Here is a 19893-nt window from a genome sequence, read left to right on the forward strand (position 1 = left end):
GGGGCGGTGGCCGCCCCGCTTCCGCGTCACCGTCCTTAAAGCATCTGTCCCCGGTCCGGCGACGAGGCGCTGCCGACTCGCCCCCCGGACTCGGCCCCATGGAGACGCCGCCGCTCGCGCTCGTGGCCGGCGCGCTGAGGGGTGAGGCAGGGGCCGCGGGCCGCGGGGTCCGGACGCGGGCGGGACGCCGACGGGGTCTGAGCAGAGGACGGGCGTGCGACCCGGCCGTGGGCCACGCCGGTCCCCAGAACCCCTCCAACTTAGCCAAGTTGGGGGAGCCCAGGGCAGGGGGCGACGAGAGAGCGCGGTCCTCTGGGCCCGGACATCGTTAGCGTCACCGGCGCCCGGCAGCCAACCGTAGTCCTCCAGCAACTTTTTTCCCGGGGGGAGGGGGTCACCCCTGAAATTTGCCCTGTCGGGGCCTGAAGAGCCATGGGCCGCCCTACTCCGCCTGAGCAGAGGTTGTTGAGTGTGGGACACGCAGAAAAGGGTGACGGCCTCGACGGGGAAGCCCCTCCTCCGCCAGCGCATTTTCAGCCTCGGGTTCCCATCTGTGAGCCCAGCCTGAGTCCCCTGAGTTTGCGTGGGGGTGAGCTTGGGGGGTGGAGTCAAATAAGTTCCGACTCTTGTGGCTCCAGTAATCAGCTGGATGACCTCGCTCCAATACCTACTGTTCGAGCCTCGGTTTACCCCTGTATGTAATGGGAGTGGTAATCCCGAGCCGAGCGAGCTTTGGAAAAGACCGCCTGAGCTGACACACGAAGGAAGCTGGCCAGTTCGTATTGCCTCATCCTGTGGGGTGGGACAGGTGGGAGAGAAGATGAGACTGCTAGTCCCCACCCCTAACCCGGTGGTTCTCCCACAGGAACTGTGGAAGGCGCCTTCCGGGAGCCTGAGATATGAGCAACCCTTGTGGAGAGAGGCCCATTCGGGAAACCAGTCCAGCCATGAGTCTGTGGGGTCTTGAGGACAGCCGCAGCTGCCAGGGTACCTCCCAACTGGCCTCAGAGCTGGCTGCTGAGAATGGCTCAGCTTCTTCAGAGCTGCAGATGAAAGTGGACTTCTTCCGGAAGCTAGGCTACTCGGCCTCTGAGATAAACAGCGTCCTGCAGAAGCTGGGTGTCCAGGCAGACACCAACACGGTGCTGGGGGAGCTGGTGAAGCATGGTTCAGCCTCCGAGCGTGAGCGCCAGTGCTCACCAGAGCCCAGCCCACAGCCTCCTCTGGTGCCCCGCGGCGGGGGCAACCCCAAGGCTCCCACCATTGAGCCCTCACTCCCAGAGGAGGACAAAGAGGGCAGTGACCTGAGACCAGTGGTCATAGATGGAAGCAATGTGGCCATGAGGTATGTGTCACTTCATGAAGAAGAGGCATGGAATGGTGGTGCTGTGTCTGCTGCTCCTTAGAAGGGCCTTGGTCTGTGGATGGCAAGGAACTGTGTGAGGTCCTGTATGCAAGAAGCTCCCTTATATCTAGTGATGTTTCCAAGTGGGTTTTGTTGGAATGTCATAGGGATAGAAGCACAGTGAACAGTTTCACACTCCTGGTTAATGGCGGAACAAGGACTCAGATCCAGGTTCTGCTCTGTCCCAAGGTCCCCATATGCTGTAGGTCTCTCCTGAGGCCAGCCCTCTCAGTCTCAGTTCCCCCTGTGTGACATGAGGCAAGCCCTGCAGGGAATTAACCTGTGGACTCAGTTCTCTCAGGAGCCAACCACTGAACTACTGTGAGTCTTATTTCCTCATGTATGGAATGGAGCACCCCCAGCCCCCAAGTGGTCATTGAGCAGTGATGCACACAATCTTAGTTAACAGCAGTTGTCATTATTTTATGATTATTCAAGGGCTGGATCTCCTGAGGCTTCTTGTGCCTGGACTCCCATGGAAGAAGGCTTAGCTATTGAGACCTTTATAGCCATGACCAGGAGTAACCTTGTAGCTGGAGCTGCCTGGCCATGGAGGTGTGAGTGGGTGGCCTAATGCTCTGGCTTCAAGTAACCTATGACTGGGCTGAACTGGTCTCTCGGGCTCACAGGGCCAGAGCCAGGATTGGGCTCTAGTACTGTCCATCCATGGTGGTTGGAGGGTGCAGGGTGTTTGGAGGTGTAGAGTGAGGCCATGGCTGCTGCAAACTTGAAGGAGCCCTGACTTCTCCCTTCAACTCAGGCCCCACCCTGCAACCTGCTTTCTCCCAGTTCCCTTTGAGGTGACTGGTGAGTCAGAAGCGGGTGGGTCACTCACAAGGAAAAGTTCCTGTTGGCATGGACAAGGGGAGACCCCAACACAGGGTAGAAGGTAGAGAGGACACTTTCTGCTACTGCCCAGCGGCATCTCCCAAGTGGGCTGTCTAAGGCTGCCATGACATCAGCCTCTGCCCAACCTGGCATGTGGCCGCACCTACTCCCAGCCAAGCTGGGTGAGCAAGCTGGTCCTGGTCCAGCTCATCATGTACACAGATGAGCCCTCTTCCCACCACCTTAGGTCAGTCTTTCATCTCTGAAATGGGCTGGTCCTGGATGAGGGGCTTAGCAACACTGGTTTCCAGGTCAGATCACAGACTTTGAGAGTTAGGGGTCCTCTCTCAGACTCTAGCACAAGTTGGGTTAGGAGCTGAATGCTCTGTGACTTCTTCCCTCGGGACATGAGTGTGAAGTGGCTGCACCTGGAGACAGTCATGTGCCACCTGTGTTTATATCCTGGCAGGAGGAGGGGCCTGGGCAGAGGAGGAGGGTATTGCCAGTGTATTCACAGGAGCCAAGCTGGAGAGATAGGACCACCTGCTTGCCTTCCTGCCTGCTTGCCTGCCTGCCTGCTTGCCTGCTTGCCTGCCTGCCTGCTTGCCTGCCTGCTTGCAGGGGTTTTCTGAGCCAGCAGAGGCTGGAGGGGAATTCCAGCCTTAGACTTCCTGTCTGGGCTGCTGCCCCTTTCCTGCCCTGCTGCCCCCTCCCCTCCAGGGCAGCCGGGCTAGCCCCCACCATATGCAAATTGTGGGGAAATTCACCTCTGTTTCCTTCTATGGAATTTTTCTCCACTAGTTACACCCAACCCCTCCTGATCTTTTCACCTGGGGAGCCTGGCCCAGCCCTGCCTTCCTTCTCTGCCTTCTTCAGTCCTGGGGCACCAGCAGCCAAGCTGGAGTCTCTCTCTAGCATCTCAGAAATCTGGCAAGCCAGGTTAGGAGTCCAACCTTTTGGACCAGTGAACTCAGTGGAGGCAAGCAGGGGTGAGAGGATGTCCAGTGCTCCTGTGCCTGCCACCTTGCCCGTCGGCACAGCTTTCACAGTGGAGTTTCCTCATTGCAGGGTGAAGGACTGAGTTGGCAGTGGGGAGAGCTCCGGGCTTGCTGGGTTCTGCTTCTGGCAGGAGTAGGGCCCTCCCTGCTTCCTGATGTGCCCAGTGCAAGGGCAGCAGACAGCTCACTTGTCCGCAGCCAAGATTTCAGTGCCCAGAGGCAGTACCCGCCCTGGGAGTCCTGGCATCCCTTGAAGTCCCGAGATGTAAAGATGCTGGCCAGGAGGGCACGTGCATACACACGCGTGTTACAGAGGGAGGCAGGTGGAGCATGTGCCTGCTGTACACTTGGCACAAGGAGCCAAGCCAAAGGCAACCACACCCCCACAAACCTGGGCAGACAGAGCAGAGCACGCAGGGAGGGTGGCACCAGTGCACAGTTTGCCAGATACATCAATTCTCCTGACCCCAGCATGCTGTCCCTTTTGACAGGCTTTATTCAAAGTCAAGTCAGGGAGCTTTTGTTCCCAAATACAACTCCTTTAGGTAGGCACTAGAAGGCAACCCAGTTCCCCCTGACCCAGGCGCAGCTTCCATCTCTCATTACTAGCCAGATGCCCGTAAGAAGTCTCAGAGCCCCTCTCCTTTAGCCTCGGGTACCTTATAAGGATGAGGTGATACCTCCGGCCTCCACTGTCCCTGCACCTTCCCTACTCTTCAGACTTGAACCCTGTCTTGGTACAGATCCAAGCATCAGCATGCAAGGTGGTCGTGACCACCAGCTCTGCCCTCCGCTGTTTGTGCTGTGTGGCCCGATGACTAAGTTACCTCTCTGGTTTTGTTTTGTTTTGTTTTTTTTCCTGCGGAACCAGGGATTGAACTCAGGCCCTGGTGCTTGCCAAGGAAGTGTTTATTCCAGTGAGCCATCTCCCCAGCCCCTAAGTTACCTCTCTGCATCGAGGAGAAAGGAGGTGGAGAGGACAGTCCTGTGCTGTGGCTCTGCAGATGATCCAGTGGGAGGCACTTAGAACAGCCTGGCTCACAGCTCAGTGCATGCTAACTCTTATCTCAGGCAGGCTGGCTGAGGCTGGGGTACCAGGCAGGCATGAGTGCTGCCTGGGGGCTGGACTTTGTCTCCCTTCTTGCTGACAGAGACCTTTAGACCTTGAAGCCCCAGACAGCCTGCCTGCCCTCCCAGGTGCCCCACCTCCTGCTCTACCTTCTCTTAGGACTCCAGCTGTGACTGCCCCCACCTGCCAGAGTCACACACAGGATGTGGTCTGTCCTGGACTTGCCTCTCTCACATAACATTTATTCTGTTTAATTTGTCAAATATGAGTCTTAGTTGCTCACCAAGGGGCTGGGGAGAGGCAGGGGCTGCTGGGGAAGGGGTCAACCCAAGTACCCCCCTACACACACCCTGCCAGACCAAGTTTGATTTCAAGCCAATAGGAAAGTCGTCCCACTGACCTGACCCCACCAAGGAAGCTGCAGGCTGCTGGGCGCATTTTTCACCCTGAGAAACAGAGTCAGAGCCACTGCCCACCACCTCAAAGCTTTCCTCTGGGTCTAGCAACCTCTGGGTGAGGTAGGGTCTGGTTTCAGACCAAGACAGGGAAGGCGTCCGCCTCCAATCTCTCATAGGGCTGCTGATCCCCTAGTGCCTTCTGCTTGCCTCAGGTCATGCCTTGCCCAACAAGGGGTGGGGGGCAGTGTTGCAGGGAAATGGCCTATTCTGAGGAAAGCAGCTAGCAGCCTTTCACTTTCATTGACAGCTCCCAGGGCTCAGTCATTTCCTGCCCAAGTGGCAGGGCCAGCCCCTTCCCTGCGCCCTCTGGGGTCCAGCCCAATGCTCTGCACACAGACTGAACTTTAATCCGGAACGATCTGGTTTCTCTCCAGTTAGCCAGACTGGTGCTTCCCCCACCCCCTCCTCCGGCTGACGAGTGAGCCCAGGGCTGGGGAGCAGAGGGAGGTGACTCAAGCAGTGTGTGCATGTCTGGGTCCCTGCGGTCCCTGTGGCTCCCCGGGTGGGGCAGGAACCTGGAGTCTTCCAGCACCTTCTCACACCCCCAGGTGTGTTGCAAGCGGCCGACCCTCCCCCACTGTCAGGAGCAAGCACTACCAGATTCCTGGGTGGATCCTCTCTCCAGGAAATGGAGTCTTAGGGAAAGTCCCCACATTGGGTCCAGGCAGTGGGAGCCCGCACTGGGCCAGAACCTGAGCCCCTGTGCTCCCAAGAGGGCCAGCCTTGGGGGGGTGGTAGCCTAGGGCTGCACTCGGGGTCTGGCCTGCTCTCTCTCACGCTCCCTCTCTCTCTCTCTGGCCCCCTTTCTTTCTCCCCGCTTCCCCCAGCCACGGGAACAAGGAGGTCTTCTCCTGCCGAGGCATCCTGCTGGCTGTGAACTGGTTCCTCGAGCGAGGTCACACAGACATCACAGTTTTCGTACCATCCTGGAGGAAAGAACAGCCTCGGCCCGACGTGCCCATCACTGGTATGTGGTCATTTGGAGGTGGGGGAGTCCCTCCTCTGCTTCATGGGCCATTTCTCCCCCAGGAGAGACCCCGTGAGCGGGGCTGGCAACTTCTGGATCCAGCGGGGTCTAGCATTTGTCTCCCTAGTTTTTGCTATGCCCAGCAGCCATGCTCTGAACAGTGGTCACTGGAAGTCACCTTGTCCAGTCCTATCCCTCATCCTACAGGGAGTATGTCACTCTGCATCCCCAGTGACAGAGGCAGGGTAGCTTAGTAGTTTTACCTGTGGGCTCTGGGCCAAGAGAGCCGAGGTTAGAATGCTGGCTGTGTTAGCCAGCACACCTATAATCCCAGTACTTGGGAGGCTGAGGCAGGAGGATTGCTGTGAGTTTGACGCCAACTGGGCAACATAATGAGCTCAAGGCCAGAGAAGAGTTGCCTCAGAAAATCATGCTGACTTTGACCCAGGCAAGGAAGGATCAGCATTGCTCTGAGCAACATGCTCTACATCTTGAAATGGGTTGGGTTTGGGGTGATGCCCTGCCCTGCAACCTTGGGAATAACAACTGAGCTCTGTTTCTCTAGAAGTCCAGATATAGCGGCAGGTTGGCTGGGGCTGTGGATTTCTTTCAGAAGGAAGCTAATAGCCTGGTCCTGCCTACCAAGGGACAGAACCCAGATCCTTCTTCCCAGACCTCTGTAGGACAGTTGGGAGAACAGCTAAGGCCTAGATAGCCCCTCACCTCCCAGCTTGAACAGGCCTGCAATCCAGGGAAGGGGGCAGAGGGCTAGTTCCAGTCTCAGAGTGCTTGCTGAGAGGTACTCAGGCTTGGTCTCCAGCCAGCAAACTGGCAAACCATGCCCTTGGCAGAGCTGGCTTTGGCTCCTGTGAACTTGTGCCTGAACATTCGCCTAGCCTGGCCACTAGGAGTTAGGGAGCCCAGGGCCAGGCTCAGGTCCTGATGCACTGTCATCTATGTCTGATCATCCCTAGACCAGAACATCCTCCGGGAATTGGAAAAGAAGAAGATTCTGGTGTTCACTCCATCACGGCGTGTGGGGGGCAAGCGGGTTGTGTGCTATGATGATCGCTTCATTGTGAAGCTGGCCTATGATTCTGATGGGATTGTGGTCTCCAACGACACATACCGGGACCTCCAGGGCGAGCGGCAGGAGTGGAAGCGCTTCATCGAGGAGCGGCTGCTCATGTACTCCTTTGTCAATGACAAGTATGTCCCTACCAGAGGGTACCTAATGGCCTGGTGGTCCAGAGGGGCATCCAAAGCCACCCTCAGGAAGGGTGGAGTTAGTGTAGACCCTGTGGCCATAGAAGGAATGGTGGGGGTACCAGGCAGCATCAGAAGTGAGATGGAGCACAGACAGCAGGCTGGGTGGGGTGGAGATTTTTGATTTGGGGGATGGAATGGTGGCTCTGGAGATGGAATAGGGCCCTGTTCAAGACCACCTCTGAGCAGCCCTGCTTCCCTCCAGCAGAGACTGCTGGGGACCCATGTAACCTGAGACTCATACTCAGGTTGCAACCTCCTGGTGACCTCAGGACCTGGCCTGGGAGGTGGCCCTTGACTGTGGCCCTCTGGACTGGGGTACCTCCTTTCTTGGGGTAACCCCGCCAAGACCTTGGAAGAGTTGTGGTATGTCCCACAGACAGGTTTAGAGTTAGGGTTAGCAAAGCCAGCCATCCTGCCCACGCCTTAGCATTTGGAAGCAACTGCTCGTGTCTCCCACCTCCTGAGAAATCCTTGTGGCCTCCACAGGTTCATGCCCCCCGACGATCCCTTAGGCCGGCATGGTCCCAGCTTGGACAACTTTCTGCGTAAGAAGCCACTCCCTTCCGAGCACCGGAAGCAGCCATGTCCCTATGGTATGAGAACCAGGTCTGCCCTCCATAGCCCTCCTCACACAGAGCCTGCCTGTGCACGTGTGCCACTGGACCTCACAGCCCCAGGCCCATGTGCCAGCTGCTTAGAGCCGCTCTTCCTCTCTCCCTAGGAAAGAAATGCACCTATGGGATCAAATGCCGATTCTTGCACCCTGAGCGGCCAAGCCGCCCCCAGCGCTCTGTGGCTGATGAGCTCCGTGCCAACGCACTCCTCTCACCCCCCAGGGCCCCAGCCAAGGACAGAAGCAGCCAGCGGCCTTCATCTTCTCAGTCTGGCTCTCTGCCCACAGAGGGTGACCAGAGCAGCCTAGATGAGAAGAAACTGAGGGCCCAGGCAGCCCCGGGGCCCCACCAAGAGGGGCAGACACAGAACTTTGCCCCAGCCAGGAGGAACCTCCCACATAGCGTGGGCAGTGGTGGCAGCTTTGGGCCCACAGACTGGCTCGCACCAACCCTGGACTCCCTCCCTTACACCTCCCAGGATTGCCTGGATTCCGGCATCGGCTCCCTAGAAAGCCAGATGTCAGAACTCTGGGGCGTGCGAGGGGGAGCCCCCAGTGAGCCCAGTCTATCTCGGGTCCCCTATACTGGCTACCGTGCCTTTGGCTCAGAGCTCCCAGCTGTTCCTACCTTCCCTGCCTTTGGACATGCTATAGGTGCTGGCCACTTTAGTGTCCCTGCTGACTACAGTCCTGTGCCACCTGCCTTTCCTCCTCGAGAGTACTGGTCTGAGCCGTACCAGCTGCCCCCAGTCCTTCAGGAGCCCCAGGTCCCAGGCTCTGGGACTACCAGGGGCCCCTGGGACAGGGCAGGCAGTCTGGCCAAAGAGCGGGCCAGTGTGTACACCAAGCTGTGTGGTGTCTTTCCCCCACATCTGGTGGAGGCTGTGATGGGGCGCTTCCCGCAGCTCCTGGATCCCCAACAGCTGGCTGCCGAAATCCTCTCCTACAAGTCCCAGCAGCTCCATGAGTAGGTCCGCTGTGTGGTCCACAGGGGCACCAGGCGGCTGCAGTCCAGAGGTCCGTTCCAGCCCCAAGGCCCTCTCTGCAGGCTGGACAGAGGGAGAACTAAGTAGGGACGGGAACCCCCAAACCAAAGATACTGTAGGATTGGTTCTGGCCCACCCAGCACCTCTGGCCATCGCCTGAGTGGGTCAGAAGCGATCACCCTGTTGATACACATTGTATCTCTTGTCATTTAAGGAGACGCTGCCTGTAAGGCTGTCGGTCTGTGGCTGAGGCCCAAACCCTATTTTCTCTCAGGGCGGGGAAGGAGGCCTGGGGAAGCAGAGGCCCAGGCGGGGGCCCTGTGCACCGCCCCCACCTCCGCCCCATCCCTGGGACGCCAGCTGTACTGGCTAGTTGGGCACCATGTGCCTGTCCTCTGAGGCCCTCTTCTAAGCCAATGAGGCCTCATTGTGCTCTCAGGGCACGAGGCTTCATGTCAGTAAGCAAGATGCTTCTTAATAACTCACCTCTGTCCACCTGTCCCTTCACCCCTGCTGGGGGTCCTGGGCCCTCTGTTTCTACCCTTGCCTTCCCCAGAAGTGTGAGGATGTATGTATGCTATGTACAGGTATAAATTTTGAAGTATTCCAAGTGGGAAGTCCTCCCATAAGACACCAATAAAGAACCATACGAGCCTTTTAGAGGTGGTCATCTTTGTATGTTTGGGGGTTCCAGGTGTTGCACTTGGGTGATGGGCACTCACAGGCCAGCTGGCTGACCTACCTGTACCCAGGACACCATGCCACAGTTTTTCCTTTAGAAGGAAGCTTCCCTAAAGCGTTTAGTCCCCTGAGGCTAGAGCACGTTTTTGAGGTCTTGGATTGGGCCTTGATAGATGTGGGCCCACAGGCAGGGCTGAGGGCAGTGTGGGCAAGGCTCAGGCTGCTTCCCTCAGTCCTGGCTGAGTGGGGCTGGGGTGAGGAGCCTGGGGAGCTCGGCTCAGGCCCCTTCCTCCCAGATGTTTGGAGCAGGGAGGGGAGCATGGGCACAAATGGCTTGGCCAGGTAATGCCAGGGTGGCCCCTAGGAGATGAGGGACCCTGGTCTGGCTCTGCTACTGTGTCACCTGGGCAAGTGACTGTCCCTCACTGGGCCTCTGTCTTATCTATGAAAGGGCACCTAGCTTTTGCAGGGTGGCCATAAGGCTTACATGAGCTCACGCAAGCCAATGCCTGGCACTCAGCAGCTCCTCACTAAGAGGCCTCTAGTGTGACTGCCTGGGCGCCAAGTTCACAGGGCTTGTCCCTCTGTGCGCCACCCCGGACTTCTCATCTAGACCCAAAGCAAAGAGGCCACACAGTGTTATTCCCACCCATTCTCCCCCTGAAACGGGCATACATGTTAAAAATTTAAGTGAAAATGAGGACTATCATATGATCCCCCAAAAAATTATCAGCTGGGTTAAAGTTTTTAATTGTTAGATCTTTGAACATCTCACCTGATTTGTGAAGCTTTCATTGCACCTGTATTTTCTTTTTTAAAACCTTTTGTGTAGCCTGTGGGAAACCAAGCCACACTGGCAATCCCGCCTCCTCCTCTACCCTGAACACACTGGAGAAGCCTGTGCCCAGGGCAGGGAGCTGTGCATGGAGGAAAGGGCTTTGACAAGCATTAAGTTGAAACCTCCCACACCACTCTTCAAGGTGCCACTGTGCCTGCTGGTCCCAGCCTCCTCACAAAGTTTTCTGCACAAAGAAGTATCTATTTTGCCTTATTCCTACTTTTTTCCAATAAAGAACTGTATTGTAGATTGAAAGGCTATTTATGGGCCTCTGTTTTTAATACGACAGGAAGCTAAAATACTGGACCATCCAGTTCATTATCAGCCCCTTGGCGATGCTTGACTTGCCCAAGAGCCTACGGAAGCCGGGCTGGGCAGGACCTTGAGTGCTGGTCCTGACCTAAACCCAAGGAAGGGAAAGGACCCATAGGCCTGTTTGCAGGAACTTGGACCACTGCAGAGATGGATGGTGGGAGTGTCCTCGGCTCCACAGACCTTGTAACCCTCTTAACTTTACAACCTTCACACAGGACGCTTTTAGTTTGAAGCTGAAGTGTCCACAGTGGAGTTGAAGGCCTTGGGGTCACCAGGAAGGGAAAGCAGGAAGCTCACTCACACCTGCTTCTGGGCCAGGCCTGAGCTGGTGGCTTGCTAAGTGGGTGTGGAGGAGGCTGACGGGTGATCCTGCAGTCAGGGGAGAGTGGCATTAGTTCCGGCTGGCTGTGCCTCATGTCAAGAAGCGATGCCTAGCCCTGGTGGCTCACTGACAGGCATCAGCAAGGACCGTGGAGCAGCTGCCAGCTAGAGTTGGGCCCCCGGGAGGCTTGGGCCACTTCAGTGCCTCCGTCAGCCTGAGCTCATTTTCCCAATGGGCGCAGCCTTCTTGGACTGGCTACCCAGTGTTCAGAGCCTCCCTTCCAGGCCTCTTTCTTAATCTGGCTTCCAGGCAGAGCTATTCAGAGGCTTCTAGGCCCACAGCCAAGACTGTTTATGACTTGTGTTTTTAGCTCCAAAATCCTCCCCACACCTCCTGCCCCACCATCCACCTAAACAGCATGGGTGAGTGGCATCTACTCAGATGGCCTTAGTTTCCTTACCTGCAAAAGGAACACAGTGCTCCTCCATTCATTCTCTCTAGCTTAGAGAATACCTGTTCACATGGTGCCAGCAGGAGGGGCAGAGGGCTAGGTGTCAGCCGCAATCACTAGCCTGGTGGCCCTGGGCAACTCACTTCCCTCACTGGGCCACTGCACCTCCACCTCTGAGCTTCCAAGGTGGCAAGGATAGAATGTCACGCCTGAAACCAAAGCTGGGACACCAGTGATGTAAGATCAGATTCCACACAGCTGCCTGGCTTACTCTTTCCTCCTCCTGTTTTCCTGGTTCCAGGAGCCAAGAAGCTGGTGGGGAAACCAGGGAGTATGCAAATTCCGGCTCTGTCGGGAAATGATCTGGGGAAAGGACCAAGAGCCTCCTGCCTGTCTCTGCTGACACCCTCACCTTGCCCTCCAGTTTCACCAGCAGGGGCTGAGCCAGACCTTTCTTGCAAGTTATGTCTTGCAAGGGTTAAACCCCCTTGGGCACAGAAGCTAGGATGACTGTCACTGAGACAAGAAACTTCCAGCCTCCCTGTCTGAGAAACAGCAGTGAATGGGTCTTCCTACCCACTCGTCCCCATCCCATTCCAGACTGAGGCAGCCTGGCAGTCCCTGAGGACCCAGGGACCAAAAGAGCTTTGGCACTCCAAGAACAGCTCTCCCAAGGCCCACCCAGTGCTGCTAACAACCCAAACACTGCTAGCTTCCTGCAGGCTGAGACGGAGGACAGCTCTGGGAAGAGGCCAACACTCGACAGCTGCCACTTTGTCCCTCTTCCCACCAGCCAAGTCTGTCGCCTGGCCCTGTCCTGGGGCTGGCATAAAGCCTGCACAGAAGGGCAAGGCCCCTGCCCCCAGCCTCTAGCACAGAAACCAGGAACTGGGGAGAGAGGGGAACAGTCAGCTTGAGCCCGGCCGGGGAAGGCAGCCAAGGGCTTCTCAAACTCAGGCTCATTCTTTTTCCCTATCCTCACCAGTGTGGGTGGGAAAGAGGTGGTAAGGGCCTATTCCTGGGACCTCCTAGTTCACGGGAAGGGTGTGGGAGATTAGGCTGACAGTGGCAGGAAGTGGAACCTGGCAATTAGGAAAACCAAAGCATCCTAGGCCATGGCATGTAAATCCTTTCTGCTAGTTCCTGGAGGGGGAGGAGACCCAGGCTGTCATCTTGGGGTGTGGCCTCAAAGTACCTCTAAAGGCAGCTGCTGGTGATCTTAAAGTGCTCACCAGTTTAGGAAACAGCAGTGAATGTAGGTGGGAGGAAAGGCTCAGCACCCGCCCCACTAAGCTGGTTCACTGCTGGCCCTTCAGGAAGCCAGGAAGCATCCACAGGCCACAATGTGCAGAGGCTACGGACCACATGGTGCCCTGCCTGCCACCTGCTGGCCCCTCCTGGTGTTACTGCCTGAGTAGGAGCCTGCCTAGTCGCGGTCATCACCAGTACTGGTCAGAAGTAATGGGCCTTAGAGACAAGGATCTAGGTGACTAATGTGGAACTTAATGTGCTACAGCAAAACTAGGGAACTCTTTTTGCTTCAACTTCTATTTTATTAAGTGGAGATTGCTCATATGTGTATGTGCATTACTTATAACTGAACGCAGGGCTTTCATGTTGAGCCATATTCTCGGCACTTTTACTCTTCATGAGAGGGTTTCACTAAATCCCTAAGTTGCCCAGGCTGGGCTTCTTGCCTCTACTTCCCAGAATGCTGGGACTTCAGGAGTTCATCATGTTCTACTGGCTAAGCAGGGAATTTTTTTAAATGTATTTGGTACAGGGTCTTACTACACAGCTTGGACTTATAATGATCCTCCCATTTTCAGCCTCCACATCACTGGGATAACAGGTGTGCACCACCATGACTGGTCTTGGAGGTTGGCTCAGCACACACCCAGGGGCGCAACTGGTGCAGCATGTGGTGCCAGGGATTGAACCCTGGTCCCTATGTTTACCTAAGCAAGCTACTTAGTCTGCTGGGCTATCTCACCGGCCCTTTTGTTTTGTTTTAAAAAATCACCTATTTATTATTTGGTACAGGGTCTCACTACACAGTTTGGACTCATGATTCTCCCACCTCAGCCTCCCCAGTGCTGGGATTATAGATGCGTACCCTCCATGCCCGGTTTCAGTGGCCAGCACTATGCACTCAGGTTCTGGGCTCTCAGTACCAAGGACTGAGCTTGGGTCCTAGCGCTTGCCAGGCAGGCGCTTAGACTGTCGCGCTATCTCCCCAGCCCTAAGCAGGGAATTCATAGTGGCATTTGCAGCTTTCCCTAGGCAGAGATCACTGTTACACCTTCTACAAAGTCTGAAGTTGCAGAAAATTCCAGGCCTTCTAGGTGATGGATTACACAAGAAAATCCTCAGTGGCAGAGGCCCTGGCCAGTACACACAAGGCCCTGGGTGTCTCTAATATTGCTAAGAAAGACAAAAAAATCTGTGAACCTGAGGAATAACGAAAAGAGAAAATCATTCCCCGTGCTACAATCACAAGCAGATGCCATGCTATAGCCTGTAACTGTAGCAGGATGTGTAGAAACAGACACAGCCCTGTCCCCATGAGGGTTGGCACTAGAGGGAAACTTGTGCTCCAGATCACCTAACATGCACGTGCCCTTTGCCACAGCACTCCCTGGGCTATGAATTTACCATGTGCAAGATGATATGTGTCAGGCTATTCACTACCAGACTGTCTCAGGCAGCAGAAGATGGGAAACAATACTAACACCTTCAGCAGAGCACTGGCCAGGGAAATTCTGGTGCATGTGTGCAATGGAATATTAAGGAGCCAGCAAAAAACGGTAACTGTGTTTGGGCTGTGTCATACATAGGCTGGACTAAGAAATGGAAAAGGCAAAGCAGAAGAGGGCCCAGCATACTCCCATCTCTGTGAGCAGACACCTACGTGTACCTACCGCTCATTCATGGACACAGCTTCCCCTGAAGGACACACAGATACTCAAGTGTTACCTCTGAGAAGGGGCACAGGTGAGTGAGGAACATGACTTGCTTGGAACTGACGAAGTTTCAGCTCATTTGCATACATGCTATTACACATCACTATGGTCTAAATGTCTGTGTTCCCCAAAACTGTAACCTCAAGATGATGGATTAGGAAGGGAGGTCACTGAATATAATTCAATCACAAGGGCGAGCTTACAGCCCCATGCCTGTGATTAGTGTCCTTACAGAGGCCCAAGGGAGAGCCAGCTCCTCTCCAGCGTGCAGACACACCTGGAAGAGTCATGTGGGTCAGAAACTGGGCTTCAACACAGACTACTGATGCCTTGATCCAAAATCTCCTAGCCTCCATAGCTGTTGGAAAATTTTTTATAAGCCCTATAGTTTATGGTGTTTTTTTACAGCCACTCACAGATCAAGATATACTGAATAAGGGTTGGCAAGACAGCTCAGCAGACTAAGCGCCTGCTTAGGCAAGCACAGGGACCAAGGTTTGATTCCTGGCACATGCCACGCAACCCCCCTCTCAGGTTCGCTGAGCCAGCCACCGAGACTAGGTGTAGTGGCGCACGCCTATAATCCCAGTGCTGGAGAGGCTAAAAACAGGAGGATCACTATGAGTCTGAGCTGTGTATGAGACCCTGCACCAAACACATAAAAAATAAAGATAATATATTGAATATATGTGAAAGCATTCAAACTATTGTGACGTGCCCTCCATTCCTGGGATACACGAATAAGGATAGGAATGTCAAGCAGGGGAAGGCTGTATTAGCCAAGGGTCTCCAAAGTTTATTCTCTTTTTTGTAGTACTTGAGATTGAACCCAGAGCCTCACATGCACTGGGAAAGGCTTCTAGCACTGAGCTATATACTGTACCCAGTCTTCGAAGCTTTTTTGTAATTTCAGTATGGCTATAGTCCTAGCACTTGGCAGGCTGAGGCAAGAGGACTGACACAAATTCAAGGCCAAAGTGGACTACATAGTGAGTTTAAGGCCAGCCTGAATAGAATGAGACCCTGGCCACCGCCAAAAACCTGATTTCAGATAGTGTTGCACTAAGTTGCCCAGGCTGGTCTTAAACTTGAGATACTCCTGCCTCCACCTCCCAAGTAGCTGAGACTACATCATGCCCAGCTCAAAGTGTACTCTTACACACGAACGGTAAAAACTTGGACTATACAGCCCGCTAACACATACAAGTTTATTTTTAAACCATGATAACCGCCATTTTTATAGATCAAAACAATGTGAATATTAGCCATCTCTCATGGTTCAACTTAATATTCATAAATAATCTACATGGACTGATGAACTAACACTTGTGTATGTTACACAATCACATTCAAAGTGAAGAGATACAGAAGGCTGAGCCCCAAAGTGAGCATACACCCAAGGCTGAATCCATTCTTCCCACAGCCAGCCGCGCTACGCACCCGTGAGAACCACCCTCCTGAGGACCAGCTCCCACTCCCACAGAGCCCCGGCAGGGGAGACAGTCTCACTCTACCAGGCAGTTGTTCACAGTGGAAACTCTTTTGAAACATGAAGCCCAGCACTTAGAAGGTTCGGCCATGACACCACTCCAGACTGAACCAGGAAAGAGAATTGCAAACCCTCTTTCCCATCATTCCTGCATCTTGTATCTGTCGCCGTCCTGGGCACTGAACAGGATACCTCCTTAAGAGAAATAAATGCACCATCTCCCCACACAGTATAGTCAGGGCTTCGGACAGGAACTTTTTTTTTTTTTTTGTCTTTTTGAGATAGGGTCCCCCAGCTTCAAGTTTAAATTTTTAAGTATAACAAAGCTTCAGGAATTTGGAATGAAACTGAGGGGAAGAAAAATCAACATAAATGTAAATACTAAGAGTCAAAATACCACACATGGCCAAACATGGTGGTGCTCGACTATAATCTCAGCCCTCAAGAAGCTGGAGCAGGAGGACTGCTACACAGTCAAGGCCAGCCTAAATTACAGTAAGACCCTGTCTCAAAACAAAAGAAAACTCAACCATGACTATTTTCAAGAACAAGCTATTTAGCACTCATTTCAATTCTCCCATTAGCAGAAATAGCGACCAGAAAATTGACTCTATTTAATAGCACCCAGCACCCAAGGCTCTGGCTTGGAGATGGAAATAATTCTGATGCCTACTTCCTACTCTCTCAGAATAAGGACTTCCTTTTAAACAAACAACAAAAACTTCATCATAGAAAACTGTTCAATCTGTGTAGTAACTGATGACTCCTTACATCACTTTGAAGTTCTACAACCGATGGCCTCTCCGGATGAAGGCAGCAGCTTACGAGCCCTTGCTCTCAGCCTACCCCAGCCTTGCCCAAGCTCAGGCTTCTCCACAGGTCCCCCACCCCAGCTCTGATGACCCCCCATCTTTTACTTTGTGGGCTGTTCCCACTCTCCATCTTCAACGTATAGGGTTGGATGGTGTTCAGAACATTCTAAGGCTAAAAAGAATTCATATACTCATCCTTAGAAGAATCTACCAGTCAGCGAGATAGCAAAACAGTCTACAGCACCTGCTTAGGAAAGCTTAGGCAACCACAGGGACCGCAGTTTGATCCCAAGTACCACATGCCACACCAGCCCCACCCCCAGGGTGGGCTGAGCTGACAACAATAATAAAATAAATTAAATAAATATTCCCCCCTTAAAAAAAAAAAAAAAAGAATCCACCTGAGACCTCATCAGAAGCTTTCTTGCTGATACCATCTTCCCTGGAATAAGTATGTTACTAGGCAGGGCCTGGGTTCCCATGCTTGGTGTTTCTCCCTCCCTCCGTGCCTCCCTCCCTTTCTCTCGCTCCTTGACTATCTCATTCTTCCTAATGTCTCATAACTATCAAAAATGAACAAAGGACAACATTGTCCCTTGAGTGGAGAAGGATAAAGAACAGAACAGCAAACAGCCCTACACGGCAGAAACAAATGCCTATGGCTCCCTCAGTCCTCCTAGTGCGCCTCTGTCCCTCTGGATTAGGGGAAAGGAAGAAGGGTCATGCCCCAGGAGTCAACCTTTTCACAAGACTCTAGTTCTTTTAACCAATTCATTTTCTGTCCTTATACCATGAGGAAAGTACTGTTCAGAATCCAAATAACCCAGGGATGAAGGAAGCACAAGCAAGCACCTTCTCACGGGTCCTGGTGCTCAGCATTGCTGCAGGGTAAGGTAGGAGGCTACAGGCTACCCAAGACGGACTCCACCAGTACGGTCCTGACAATGCAGCCCTCCTCCCTCCTTGTTCCTTCCCTCTTCCTTCCTTCTAGTCTCACCAAGGTGCCTAGGCTGCCTCTGGACTAGGAAGCCTCCTATCTGTACCCCCTGAGCACTGGGATTACAGCTGTGTGCCACTACAACTGGGTAGCATCTTTTTTAAAACAATAATTTGATCAAGGCCATCACCTCATCTTTTTTTTTTCTTTTTTTGGCAGTAATGGGGACTGAACCCGGGACCTTAAGCTTTCCAGGCAGGGACTTAATACTGCTGAGCTATATCCTTGGCCCCACCTCATCCTTTTTTTTTTTTTTTTTTTTTTTTTGTGGTACCAAGGATCAAACTCAGGACCTTACACTTGCCAGGCAGTGCTTATGCCACTGAGCTATCACCCCAGCCCCTCATCCTAATCTTAAAAAATCAAGCAAAATTACTTGATAACCAAAGTTCAGTGTCAAAAGCATGGTACATGGCAGGCAGGGAACCACTTTTCTAAAGGACCCTATTGTAAGGAAACTAAGCAATCTCTAACAACTCGACTATTGCCAAGCAGGCTGGAACACAGCTTTAATCCCAGGACTCAGGGAGGCTGAGGCAGGACTGCAAAACTTAAAAAAAGGCCAGAGATGTACCAGAAAAAGGGGTGGGGAGCATGCTTGGCTGCCTCCAGTATCCCTATGCAACTTATAGGAAAATAGCAACATTCCCTAATCAGTGGTTAAATTCTGTAGGGAAAATAAGTATAAGCCAACTAGCCCATTTCTAACCATGTTTCTACACATGGTAGACACCCTTTTGGGTGATAAATATACCTTCAGGAGCTGAAGGTACAGCTAAGTGACAGAGTTTATCTAGCATAGATGTAGGCGTGGGCTTGATACTGAGCACTGCAATAAGTGACACCTATTTTGTACTGTTTTTGAGACACGGACTTACTATGTAGTCTAGGCTGGTCTTGAACTTGCCAAGTGACCAAGAGGAGGCCTTGAATTAGTACTCTTGCCTCAGCCTCCTGCCTGTTGGTTCTACAGGCAAGTACCACCATGCCTGGAAACATACCTCTTAAAGAGTAGTACAGGGCAAGGGATATACAGCTCAGCATCATAAGTGCCTGCCTGGCAAGTGTAAGGTCCTGAGTTCAATCCCTGGTACCAAAAAACAAACAAAAAGGGAAGTACAAACATCTCGGTAGAGATTGCCAAACTGAGTTAGAGACATTTTAATGTCTGTTGTGCGCTCGCCTGACTCAAGGAAAGCCCAGAATCCTAATCCCACCTCCCAGAAAATGGGACAAACTAACAAAGGATATAGAAAGCTCCTGGGGTTGGTTTGCTTGCTTTGTTTATAAAGAAACACTAAATAAAAGGAACTATTTTCTTAAAAACCCTGACATTAGAGTTCTGCTATCAAAGCCAAAGTCATTTAAAACTGTCACAGAGTTTTAAAAGCATAGTAAGTATTCTTCCCCCGAACAAAAGTGAAAGCTGCTGTGTATCTGACAAGGTGGACTTGTTCTAACAGAATCCATCGCTACTCAGCTCCATGAACAGCGACACCAGGGACATACTTCTTATAAAGCTACAGCATAAAGCGCTAAGGCTAAACACACTGAAAGGAAAGGTGGGGCTCCAAACCTTATCCCTAACACTGATCCCCAGCACAGGGTTAAATCAAATCAGTATCAACCTGGTTTCTCACCAACCTCTTGGGAACTCTTTGGAAGGAAATCCCAGTAAGCAGGCTGCACCCTAGAGTCTCCAGGGGTGACACCCAGACAGCAAGTGGTTACAATGTGCAGCTCCAGGCAGGTAACTCGCTCCTCAGCCCGGACTCTACAAGGAAGGGAGTTTCTTTGGGCAATGCTGGCTCTCACCTTGTCTTTCACTTCACGCAAAAACATTTTCAATTGGCCAGGGCATGCACGCATGTCAGGCCAGAACTCAGAAGGCTGAAGCAAGAAGGTCTTTGGGAGTTTAAGGCCAGCCTCAACTGCAGAGTGAAACCCTGTCTCAAAAGCATGCGTGCAAGCATGCACACACACACAATAATTTTCTGTTATCAGCTTTTGGTGTCTATTTTTTTTTTTTTAAACAGGGTCTTGCTCTGTACTTCAGGCCGGCATCCAACTCAGTGATCCTCCTGTCTCAGCCTTCTAAGCACTGGCAATACAGGTGTGTGCTGCCACGCCTGGCGTGGTATAATTTTTACCCTTTTCGTTGCCCTGGTGACTCCTGGAGCAAAATTTATTCAGGTGAATATCAGCAAAAAGGAAAGATGGTAAGAGGGTCGGGGAGATGGCTCAGTAGAATAAGCACTTGCCTGGCAAGTGCAAGGGCCTGAGTTCAGTCCCTGATTACACACACACAAAAAAAAGAAAGAAAGAAAGAAAGAAAGAAAGAAAGAAAGAAAGAAAGAAAGAAAGAAAGAAAAGATGGGGGGAAAAAAGAAACTTTCCTAAGCCATACTATGAATAAAATAAATGAAAAAAAA

The 19893-nt window shown here is 52.8% G+C and overlaps 1 protein-coding gene across 2 annotated transcripts; it reads left to right on the plus strand.

The window, feature by feature from the left end:
• The first annotated feature begins 43 nt into the window (after positions 1–43).
• Positions 44–10320, plus strand: Zc3h12a (zinc finger CCCH-type containing 12A). Of its 2 annotated transcripts, XM_004641096.2 has the most exons (6): positions 44–141; positions 866–1345; positions 5586–5725; positions 6700–6934; positions 7481–7587; positions 7716–10320. In XM_004641096.2, exons 2-6 carry the CDS (start codon positions 900–902, stop codon positions 8576–8578), a joined length of 1791 nt encoding a protein of 596 aa, XP_004641153.1. In that variant the 5' UTR covers positions 44–141; positions 866–899; the 3' UTR covers positions 8579–10320. The 2 variants fall into 2 exon arrangements, with proteins under 2 accessions (XP_004641153.1, XP_023556853.1); XM_023701085.1 differs by lacking the exons at positions 44–141; positions 866–1345 and adding an exon at positions 1352–1439.
• Positions 10321–19893: the final 9573 nt, after the last annotated feature.

The sequence above is a fragment of the Octodon degus genome, unplaced genomic scaffold (assembly GCF_000260255.1).
Source record: "Octodon degus isolate 3935 unplaced genomic scaffold, OctDeg1.0 scaffold00130, whole genome shotgun sequence".
NCBI classification, from domain to species: domain Eukaryota; kingdom Metazoa; phylum Chordata; class Mammalia; order Rodentia; family Octodontidae; genus Octodon; species Octodon degus.

Bases quoted from the DNA above. Each gene is read 5' to 3' on its own strand.
- Zc3h12a (XM_004641096.2), top strand. From the start codon at position 900: ATGAGCAACCCTTGTGGAGAGAGGCCCATTCGGGAAACCAGTCCAGCC. The intron at 5,726-6,699 runs GTATGTGGTCAT...GATCATCCCTAG, and splicing joins GCCCGACGTGCCCATCACTG to ACCAGAACATCCTCCGGGAA. The intron at 6,935-7,480 runs GTATGTCCCTAC...TGGCCTCCACAG, and splicing joins TACTCCTTTGTCAATGACAA to GTTCATGCCCCCCGACGATC.